The sequence below is a fragment of the Hippoglossus stenolepis genome, chromosome 6 (genome assembly GCF_022539355.2).
Source record: "Hippoglossus stenolepis isolate QCI-W04-F060 chromosome 6, HSTE1.2, whole genome shotgun sequence".
Taxonomy (NCBI): Eukaryota; Metazoa; Chordata; class Actinopteri; order Pleuronectiformes; family Pleuronectidae; genus Hippoglossus; species Hippoglossus stenolepis.
Genome location: NC_061488.1, coordinates 464844 through 477068, shown reverse-complemented (window position 1 = coordinate 477068; position 12225 = coordinate 464844). Strand labels below are relative to the sequence as shown.

Genomic DNA, 12225 nt, shown 5'->3' with positions numbered 1-12225 from the left:
TGTGTGTGTGTGTGTGTGTGTGTGTGTGTGTGTGTGTGTGTGTGTGTGTGTGTGTGTGTGTGTGTGTGTGTTGACTGACAGCTTGACGGGTGGTTGCTTTGTTATGAGCTTCATTAAAATTCTTCAGTTGAATCTGAACAGATGTAGAAGTGAATGAATAACACTTTAAATGTGTCATTTTGTTTTCTGAGGCTGAAGCTTCTGGTTCTTCACTGAGACTCAAAGATCCACGAACACAGAAAGTTCATCTGAAGGCAAAGTTACAACATGACAGAAAATATCACCACCTGCCAAACAACTGAAGAAGTAACCGAGGTGAAACTCTATCAATCACATTCGATTGGTTTAACTGATATTCACAAATCACAGTTTGTCTCAGAGGTCGTAACAAGAAGCCACGTCCTCTGTTCTTAACCCAACTAGAGACAGAAAAAACTCAAAACCAAAACATAACGAGGTTCAAATGAATAAAAAGCGTCAGCGTCTGATTCAAACATCGGACAGACGTCGCTGATAAAAACATTTAGTGAATAAACAGCCAATAGGAGGTGGTGGAGAGCAAAACAGAGCTACAGGTATAAGTGAACATTGGTTTGACATCGGTCAGGTGAGTGGACACGTCAAGAATAAACCTCAGCTGCTTAAATCTCTTGATGCCACAAATCTGTCTGAAGAAAAGGCAGAAAATGTGTTTAAGACCATTTAATCACAAGAGATTCATGAAGTTCTGACGAGTCTGAAGCTGAACTCTCTCGAACCCGGGGACGTCCACTGTCTCATCCACTGTCTCATCCACTGTCTCATCCACTGTCTCAGCAAAGCTTCAACAACAGACTCTCATCATGTGATCGAGAAATGTTCAGAACCTCAACGTTCACAGCATCAAACCCTCCTCAGTGGTCAGGTGACCAATGTCAAACCAGACAGACAGTTACAGACAGACAGACAGTGACAGCTACAGACAGACACAGACACAGACACAGACAGACAGACAGATACAGACAGACCAAAGAACCGAAGACAGAATAAAGGAATAACTTGTCCCCTTGATTCTGCTCCGACTCGGAGTTAACGCTCGTTTTATTTCCCGATGGAAACATGTTAACAATCCAAGTCTTTTTATCCCTTTAACAGAAACGTTAAACTGAGCTGGTTCAAGTGTTTTAACTGTTGAAGGTCGTTGGAGCAGATATGAAACATCTTGTTTCCACGAGCTTCTTCCTCCAACAACAGCAGAAACGTGGATGTGTGTCATCCATCTTTGTTTCAGATCAAAGTCTTTATTTTCCTCCCTTGTTGTCGGGAGACGGTTTCTCAGAGGAACACAGATGTTCTGCTTCGGATTCAGTCGACCACACGTTTGATTCCCTCACAGTTTAAACCTCGAGGAACCTGGTCAGAGTCCGATGGTTCTGACAGAATCTGAAAATCACACTTTTATAAAAATATCAGAGCTAATTTGTCTCCTTTCACTTTACAACTATAAACTTGTTTCCTGCTGAACTGAGCTTCTAAACAGGAAGTCAGACCCTGAACACAGAAACACTTCCTAAAGGGGGGGGGGTTGTACCTGTGACCTTGACCTCTGGGCGGCTGCTGCCCTCGGTCGAGGCTGCAGGCGCCGGCAGCTCCGTTATCTCTGCTCTGAGCGAACAGAGGACAGAAGATAAACGAGGAACATCACAGCCTCATTGGTTCCTATCGCCCTGTGAGCGCTTGCTACTGCAAGGGATTATGGGAAATTGGGACATTTTATGGTCTCTTCTCCAATCACCTGTTTATCTGTTTGCCGGTGTCCCCCTCCTGTCCTCTTTTCTTTTCCTCTGTCTCCTCTACGTCCTTCTCTCCATAATTATTCCTTCTTTCTTACTTCCGTCTCCTCCCTTCATCTCTCTCACCTCTTCGTCCTCGCCTTCATCAGTCGCTACCTTCTTAACGCCTGTTCTCACAGGAGGACACACTGGGACACAGGAGGACACAGGGGGACACACTGGGACACAGGAGGACACAGGACACACTGGGACACAGGGGGACACAGTAGGACTGGGCTCCCTGTTGTCCACACTGGTTTGAAAAGAGAGCAGAGAAGTGTGAAATCTAAATGTTTCCTTTTCCCCGAGGCCTCTCAGCCGGGTTCAGTGATCCAGCAGCTGCTGCAGTGAGGACAGGAAGACGCTTAATGTCTCAATGTGGATGTTCTCGTTTACAGGATGTGACACGTTCCTCTCAGGGAAGCAGCAGGTGACACGTGGTCGATGAAATCTGTGACTTGAGGCTTATGAAGAAACTCGGAGGTTTTATGACAAAGAATTTCAGAGAATGTGAACGATGAAAAGTCTTTTGTCCATTTCAGCAGAAATCCTTTCATCAGACGTCCTTCGTTCTGATGATGAACTCTGTGTCATATCTAAAGTGAGATCATGTATATTATGATTTGGTTCTTTACAATTAACTTTGAATAGAACTCTGGGGAAAATCGCTCAAAAACAATGATCATGGACTTGAACTAGAGGACATGAGGGGACATTTTCTCACGTACAAATACTTTAAACATTGATTCATCATCATTGATGTCAGATGCTGTCTTTTCTCATCACTGTAGTGAATCCTGTTGTGTTGATGTGTTCCATCAGCGTCTGTTGTCCTTGTGTCCTTGTGTCCTGGGAGAGGATCCTCACATGGGACTGAGCTTTATTCACTGATCACTAAGTTTCTGTTTGACTCTAGTTGAGTTAAGAACAGAGGAAGTTGCTCCTTGTTAACGTCTATGAGACAAACAACATGTGATTGATTGATTGATAATAGAAACATCCTTCAGTTTATATTGATCTAAATGATCCCCATAAGATGATAAGTGACATCTCTCTGCACACAGGGGACACAGGAGGACACAGGGGGACACAGGGGGACACAGGACGACACAGGATCCTAAAGGATTACAAACATTTATATCAAAAATGATTCATGGTCATAAGGAGTGATGTCAGACGAGCAGACCTCGAAATGCTTCATTACTTTCAAGTATTAATATGAATAATGTCTGTGTCACTTTCAACAGATAAAGTAGAACCTGAAACTGTCCATGAACAGAAGAAAACCTGGTGTCACGTCTAAGAACAAAAGAGAAAAAGAAAACTCAACAGAACCAAAAAATCAAGCAAATGAAGATAAATAAAAATAGGAGCAGCAGATATGAAATATTGATGTTAGAGGAGGGAGGAGAAGAGAAGGTGAGAAGAGCTCAAACCTTTCTTCTTGGCTTCTGTCCCTGAAGAACGGAGGAGAGGACAGAAATGATATGTGACAAAAAGAAGAGGAGCGAAGGGACAAGATGGTGGAGGAGAAGATGACGAAAACATTTATATTATTCATGTCATCACTGTTCATTAGGTTTTTGATTCGAGCACATTGTGCACGTGGAGACGATCACAAACCTGCACTGAGGTTATTAGACTTTAATTTGTACATATTGTGAAATGGATGATTTATAGGAAGCAGTAATATTATCTCCAATAAACCATATTAATGTGATAAAACACACAAAAACACACACACACACACACACACACACACACACACACACACACACACACACACACACACACACACACACACACACACACACACACACACACACACACACACACACACACACACACGACAGCTCCCTCAAGGGCGGTAGTAAATTATTCAGAACAGTCTGATAGACAGGAGAGTGAGAGAGACAGGGACAGACAGGTAGATAGAGACAGACAGGTGGATAGAGACAGACAGGTGGATAGAGATAGACAGGCAGATAGAGACAGACAGACAGGTGGATAGAGACAGACAGGTGGATAGAGACAGACAGGTGGATAGAGACAGACAGGTGGATAGAGACAGACAGGTAGATAGAGACAGACAGACAGGTGGATAGAGACAGACAGACAGGTAGAAGAACAGACAAGTGGATAGAGACAGACAGGTGGATAGAGACAGACAGACAGGTGGATAGAGACAGACAGGTGGATAGAGATAGACAGGCAGATAGAGACAGACAGACAGGTGGATAGAGACAGACAGGTGGATAGAGACAGACAGGTGGATAGAGATAGACAGACAGGTGGATAGAGACAGACAGGTGGATAGAGACAGACAGGTGAATAGAGACAGACAGACAGGTGGATAGAGACAGACAGACAGGTAGATAGAGACAGACAGGTAGATAGAGACAGACAGGTGGATAGAGACAGACAGGTGGATAGAGACAGACAGGTGGATAGAGACAGACAGACAGGTGGATAGAGACAGACAGGTAGATAGAGACAGACAGGTAGATAGAGACAGACAGACGTATAGAGACATACAGGTGGATAGAGACAGACAGGTGAATAGAGATAGACAGGCAGATAGAGACAGACAGACAGGTGGATAGAGACAGACAGGTGAATAGAGACAGACAGGTGGATAGAGACAGACAGACAGGTGGATAGAGACAGACAGACAGGCAGATAGAGACAGACAGGTAGATAGAGACAGACAGGTAGATAGAGACAGACAGGTAGATAGAGACAGACAGGTAGATAGAGACAGACAGGTAGATAGAGACAGACAGGTAGATAGAGACAGACAGGTAGATAGAGACAGACAGACAGGTAGATAGAGACAGACAGGTAGATAGAGACAGACAGGCAGATAGAGACAGACAGGTAGATAGAGACAGACAGGTGGATAGAGACAGACAGGTGAATAGAGATAGACAGGCAGATAGAGACAGACAGACAGGTGGATAGAGACAGACAGGTGAATAGAGACAGACAGGTGGATAGAGACAGACAGGTGGATAGAGACAGACAGGTGGATAGAGACAGACAGACAGGTGGATAGAGACAGACAGGTGAATAGAGACAGACAGACAGGTGAATAGAGACAGACAGGCAGGTGGATAGAGACAGACAGGTAAATAGAGACAGACAGGTGAATAGAGACAGACAGACAGGTGGATAGAGACAGACAGGTGGATAGAGACAGACAGACAGGTGAATAGAGACAGACAGGTGAATAGAGACAGACAGGTGAATAGAGACAGACAGACAGGTGGATAGAGACAGACAGGTGAATAGACAGACAGGTGAATAGACAGACAGGTGGATAGAGACAGACAGGTGAATAGAGCAGACAGGTGAATAGAGACAGACAGGTGGATAGAGACAGACAGACAGGTGAATAGACAGACAGGTGAATAGACAGACAGGTGAATAGAGACAGACAGGTGGATAGAGACAGACAGACAGGTGAATAGACAGACAGGTGAATAGAGACAGACAGGTGGATAGAGACAGACAGGTGAATAGAGACAGACAGGTGGATAGAGACAGACAGACAGGTAAATAGACAGACAGGTGAATAGAGACAGACAGGTGGATAGAGACAGACAGGTGAATAGAGACAGACAGGTGAATAGAGACAGACAGGTGAATAGAGACAGACAGACAGGTGGATAGAGACAGACAGACAGGCGGATAGAGACAGACAGACAGGTGGATAGAGACAGACAGGTGGATAGAGACAGACAGGCAGATAGAGACAGACAGACAGGTGGATAGAGACAGACAGGTGAATAGAGACAGACAGGTGAATAGAGACAGACAGACAGGTGGATAGAGACAGACAGACAGATAGAGACAGACAGACAGGCGAATAGAGACAGACAGACAGGTGGATAGAGACAGACAGGTGGATAGAGATAGACAGACAGGTGGATAGAGACAGACAGGTGGATAGAGATAGACAGGCAGATAGAGACAGACAGACAGGTGGATAGAGACAGACAGGTGGATAGAGACAGACAGGCGAATAGAGACAGACAGGTAGATAGAGATAGACAGACAGGCGAATAGAGACAGACAGGCAGATAGAGACAGACAGACAGGTGGATAGAGACAGACAGGTGAATAGAGACAGACAGACAGATAGAGACAGACAGACAGGTGGATAGAGACAGACAGGTGGATAGAGACAGACAGGTGGATAGAGACAGACAGGGGGGGTAGTAGTCTTTCTGTTTGAATGGAGGAAATGAATGAAGCTTCATCTGGTTGCCATGGTAACAGTACTTCACAGTACTCCACAGTACTACAGTACCACAGTACTCCACAGTACGACGGTACTTCACAGTACTACAAAGTACTACACTACCACAGTAGTCCACACCACTACAGTACTCCACACTACTACAGTACCATAGTACTACAGTACTAAAGTACTCCGAAGTACTCTACAGTACCACAGTACTCTACAGTACTACAGTACTACAGTACTTCCTGTGATTGGTCCAAAAGTCCAAACTCTCCAACAAAGTGTTTTCACTCTGGAACAGAACCAGGTTCAGTTTGATCCAGACCCAGAACATCAAAACCAAAATAATTAAAATCATGTTCTCTAGAAGCCTTTTCAGCTTCAGCTTCCGTTCGAGGTTTTCCTACAATACCCACAATCCCTTTCATCCCCGATAACGACATTTCACCGCGGCGTCTTCAGATGTGGATCTTAAATCGAGATGGAGGAAGTGATGTCACACAGCCGAGAGTCTCCCGTCAACGGAAGGTGAGTTGACCTTGATTCAAAACTTAACCTGTCTTCATACTGCAATGCATTCTGGGCCCTGTCGTGCTCTGGCGGCTGTGAACGCCTGTGTGTGTGTACGGATGTGTGTGTGTGTGTGTGTGTGTACATGTGTGTACGTGTGTGTGTGTGTGTACGGATGTGTGTGTGTGTGTGTGTGTACGAGTGTGTGTGTGTGCATGTGTGTGCGTGTGTGTGTGTGTGTACGTATGAGTGTGTGTGTGTGTGCATGTGTGTACGTGTGTGTGTGTGTGTGTACGGATGTGTGTGTGTGTGTGTGTGTGTACGTATGAGTGTGTGTGTGTGTGCATGTGTGTACGTGTGTGTGTGTGTGCATGTGTACGTGTGTGTGTGTGTGTGTACGTATGAGTGTGTGTGTGTGTGCATGTGTGTACTGTGTGTGTGTGTGTGTACGTAGAGTGTGTGTGTGTGTGTGTGTGTACGTATGAGTGTGTGTGTGTGTGAGTGTGAAGATGGATTTTTCCCCAAATCTTTGTTGAACACAGCAGGAGAATGTGAGATTGACCTAAACCTGGATGAAGTAAATAAAAACCTTCTGCTGAACATATCTGATAAATATCTGATAAATATCAGGAATCTAATCCGTTAGTATTTACACTGATTTACACGGATTCACCTTTAAATGACTGACAAAGATAAAACAGGGATGTTCCTTCAATCCATCAATTTAAACACCAAAGAAATAAAAGCTCAGTGGCTGTTTGCTGCTTTTTAGAAGAAATCCACAAGTTCAGTGCTGAATATTAAAACCTGTTTCAGATACAGGAGGCAGAAGATGATGCTATATAAACTGTACAGTATGTAAACTATATAAAAAATAAGCCATTATTCACAAGCTCAACATATTTTTTTGTCACCGTGTCCACACACAACACTGAAAGACACCAGGACACGATGACAGGACGCGTCACAGAAGACATGGAGGCCAGGCAGGAGCAGATGTTTCCTCCTCCTCCTGTCATGAGACATCTGAGGGAGATGTCAGCACGTCTTTCTACGACGTTTCCACACACACACACACACACACACATACACCACACACACACACACACACACACACACACACACTCATACGTACACATACACACACTCATACGTACACACACACACACACACACACTCATACATCACACACACACACACACACACACACACACACACACACACACACACACACACACACACATACACACACACACACACTCATACGTACACACACACACACACTCATACGTACACACACACACACACACACACTCATACGTACACACACACACACACACACACACACACACACACACACACTCATACGTACACACACACACACACACACACACACACACACACACACACACACACACACACACACACACACACACTCATACGATCATGGATCCTTTGTCCAGATTCACACCAGATGGAAATCCTTTCTGGACCCATGATCCATCCTTTCACCAGGTTTCGTGTAAATCTGGTGAAATCAACAATAAACAACCTCCGATCCAATGTGGTTACTTTCTGATCCACAGTCATCACATTCTCTCATCTCTGTGTTTGTCTCTGCTATGATGCAACACGTCAACGTCTTCAGGTGATTGACACGAGGCTCAGGCTGAACCGTCGACCTCTCTTCAGGACTGCAGAACAGATCCTGTGGTTCAGGTGTGAATTATGAAAACTGGACTTCATACATTTTCTTCCTGCTCACGACGATGAGGATCAGCTCTGAATTCTCAGCTGCAGGTTCCACATGCGCAGAATAAATCTCAGCTCATCAAATTCAAAACCTGTCGGATTCAAACCGGAGACGAATCCTTGTCCAGGTCTCCAGGCAACGGGGATTCAAACCAAATCCAGCTCTCAGCATCTTATTGTTGTTCATTAACTCGGTTCATTACTGAGTCTGCATGTGTGAATCCCCACATGCTCCATTTCAGAATGATTCGATGTAATGTGAATCTTTATTGAGCTTTCAGACTTTCCCTGCCTTGCTCAAAGACACTTAAGCAGCAAACGTGTGCACAGATCTGTTTCTGACCTTTGACCTCACGTTCAGGGAGCTTGTGTTTTACCAGACGATTAAAACTCTTTATGTAAAAAACACTTCCCACAAGAATATGAGAACAAATCGAAAATCACAGCAAATGACAAACATTCAATAAAACATTTTTCACGTCATCACGTCTGGTTATGGATTCAGACATGGATTTAAAACGATTTACTGATTTTCTCTGCAGCCACAGAAACAACATGGCTGCTTTCCTCTGGTCTCGCTCTGTGATCTCACAGTTTTTTGTAACTCCGAGTCGAGACAAACCGCTTCACCGTCAGTTTACCAAGATTCTTTTAACATTGCAAATTCTGCTTTAATGTGAAGCATCTGAATTGTGTCAGAAAGGTCCTGATTGATTCAGTCACAGGAAACTGCACTTACACTTACAGATCCTGCATTTGAAATTCAGATGTGCATTCTGCATTAATTCACTGATAATATTGCATCAGTTGGTAACTTGACATAATGAATCTGAGGGGACGTCAGATGGTTGATGGGGTTAAAGATACTGAGAAAAACTAAACTAAGTATTTGAAATTTTTCTGAATCTTTCTCAGTTCTTTGTCAATTACAGTGGGACAATTCCTCAAATCTGAAAAATATTTGAATAATATCTGAGAGATTCAGAGTGTAAATGTCGTATTTGTTGAACATGTAGCAACTTCTTAAACATGACAAGGAATCACAAGAAGACTAATTATTCTGTTTTCGGTTAAAAATTCATATGAAAAGTAACTAGTAACTACAACTGTGGCAAAATGTAAGAGAGTAAAATGTATGATAACTCTGAAGTGAGTACAGGTGTAAAGATCAAACTTTTCTCCCTGAATCAGCTTCTTTATCCTTGTGATTCATTTATTCGAGGTTTGTTTCTTTAAAAGCTGCTCAGAGAACATTTCTTATTTTGATTTGTGATGAGCGGCTGAGTTGATGATGTTCAAACCTGAAGAGTCCAGATGTTAACACATGTTTCAAAGGTTCTGGATGAGTTTTAATTACAGGCAGTTTGGGTGGAATGATGCGTTGGGTTTTTAAATGCATCCGTTTGCTGGTGTGTGAGTGTGGAGGTGAAAACAGAGTTTGATCTGTGATGAGGAGCAGCAGCGTCTGACCCCCTGATTACATGTCAACATATCAGGAGTGTGCGTGTTGAGAGTGCATGGAAAGACCCATTCAGAACAACATGCACAGAACAACATGCACGCTCCTGCTGTGAGAAACTGTTGTGTAAGAGTGAAGCGACAATTTCAGCTTCTCATCCAGAATCTCTCTACTCCTGACGGATCCGTGCACGTTTCTGTCACCAGTGAACATGGAGGAATCAAAGGCTGCACACACATGAACACACACAGAGGCACGCACAAGCACACACATGTACAGAGCACCTGAACACGCACGTCAGGAGAGCACATATTAAACACACACGTGCACGTGTGCACACACGCCCCAGCGGTCTTACCTCCAGACCTGCCCCAGCTGCAGGAGGTGTAGCACGGATTGGAAGAGCCACATGCACACGGTGCAGCAGCTCCGCGGGGAGCGGGCTCTTCGCTCCGGCTCCGGCCGCACAGAGGACGTGTGAACCGGGCTCGTGTTCGCGGCGTTCCCGGTCACCGCTCCGCGCTGGTCGCTGTCCTTGGTGCTGAATGCGTCGCACGCGGCGACCGCCGCGCCTGCCGCTCCCGCGCCGCTGCCGCTCGCCGCTGCGTCCCCGCTGCCGCTCAGTTCCGAGTAATCGTACACGAACCAGCGGAAACTGAGAACCTGCACCACCGCGGACGGAACCACGACGAACACCAGCGTCAGCCCGAACCACCACAGGTCCCCCCGCAGGTAGTAGTCGGCGGCCAGCCACAGGTCCGTGGCGCCGTCGGAGAAGAAGACGAGCAGAGCGCAGAGGACCCAGCAGCAGTCCAGCGGCGTGTACGGCTTCCCCGCGGTGGAGGAGCAGCGGGGCCCGGCGGAGGGGTTCCCCGGCTCCGAGAGGCTCCTGGGCGGGTTGTCATCTTCCACAGACACCGCTGCTCCATCCGACTTAGCGGCCATGTTGGTTAGGATGGAGAGAAAGACAGAGAGGCGTGAAGAAACAGAGAGAGAGAGAGAGAGATGGGAGGGGGCTGTGTGCAGGAGAGAGGAAGGGGGAGGAGAGATTACATCATAACCAGCCTCATCATCAGCCAATTAACTGCGAGGCTTCATCACCACTAACGTCGTTTAACACCGTGACACCGGAGCGACGCTTTCAGGACGATCACACCGACACATCTGGAAACATCTGTCCCCTGCAGGTTTGATTCTGATGGTGAGTCTGCAGCTGCACAGAAACTTCAACTAAGAGACACACACACACACACACACACACACACACACACACACACACACACACACACACACACACACACACACACACACACACACACACACACACACACACACACACACACACACACTGACCTGATGTTACATGAGGATTCAGATTGTATCTGAGGGTAAATCTGAATTACAGATGAAGGATTCATTTGATTTTTTTAAGTAGGGTCAGAAATGTTTCCTGGAGATTTGAGACAAAGCAGCTGCTGCATTTTCAACAAAGATGAAAAAACATGTTTTGGTCTCTTTAACTTTAACCTTCAGTCTAAAGACGAAACAGATTTTATAACATTATTCCTTCATTTACCTGCTTCAGATAAACATCTGCTCAGATACTCGTTGAATCATGGTCGAGTTTCTTATTGGTCTTGATAGTTGATGAATAAAATGATTTAATACGGATCTGTTGACAGAAGATTGTTGGTCCAACGTGCACAAGAACAATCAAACCAAAAAGAGGTTCAACAGCTTCATATTATAAGGAACGTGAGGAACATGAGGAACCTGAGGCACCTGAGCAACATGAAGAACCTGAGGAACATGAGGAACCTGAGGAACGTGAGGAACGTGAGGAACGTGAGGAACATGAGGAACCTGAGGAACCTGAGGAACGTGAGGAACGTGAGGAACGTGAGGAACCTGAGGAACCTGAGGAACGTGAGGAACATGAGGAACCTGAGGAACATGAGGAACGTGAGGAACGTGAGGAACCTGAGGAACCTGAGGAACCTGAGGAACGTGAGGAGCATGAGGAGCATGAGAAACCTGAACAACATGAGGAACATGAGGAACCTGAGGAACCTGAGGAACATGACACTGGAAACAAACCCATGGGTCAGTTTGATCCTGACCACCTCTTTTAGTGCGTTGGTCTGGACCGTGGTCTGAGGAACCTTTCACACCTGATATTTAAGTTCAGAATCAAAGGAAGAGTCTGAAGGTCTGAAACAAACAAGGTGTGAAAGTCTTCTAAGGTCCAGAGATACAACGACGAGCTGCAGGTTAAACTCGGCCTCTCCGGCTGCACGACCCTGAGGATGAACAGTGTAGATGGTTTTAAGGCTTTTCAAACAGATTCAATTTAGAATCACTCAAGTCTTGGTTTTCATCTGTTTCAAAAGTTCATCGTCATCAGGCTGAATGTACGACTCAGTAGCTGCTGGTCCTGGACCAGCAGC

The 12225-nt window shown here is 45.4% G+C and overlaps 1 protein-coding gene across 1 annotated transcript in view; it reads right to left on the bottom strand.

The window, feature by feature from the left end:
- xkr7b (XK, Kell blood group complex subunit-related family, member 7b) overlaps positions 1-10755 on the bottom strand; it is a 28545-nt gene extending 17790 nt beyond the window's left edge. The window contains exon 1 of the mRNA XM_035158187.2: positions 10137-10755. Coding sequence (XP_035014078.1) covers positions 10137-10723 — 587 coding nt within the window. The 5' untranslated portion in view covers positions 10724-10755. The remainder of the gene's footprint in view (positions 1-10136) is intronic.
- Between the last annotated feature and the right edge of the window lie 1470 nt (positions 10756-12225).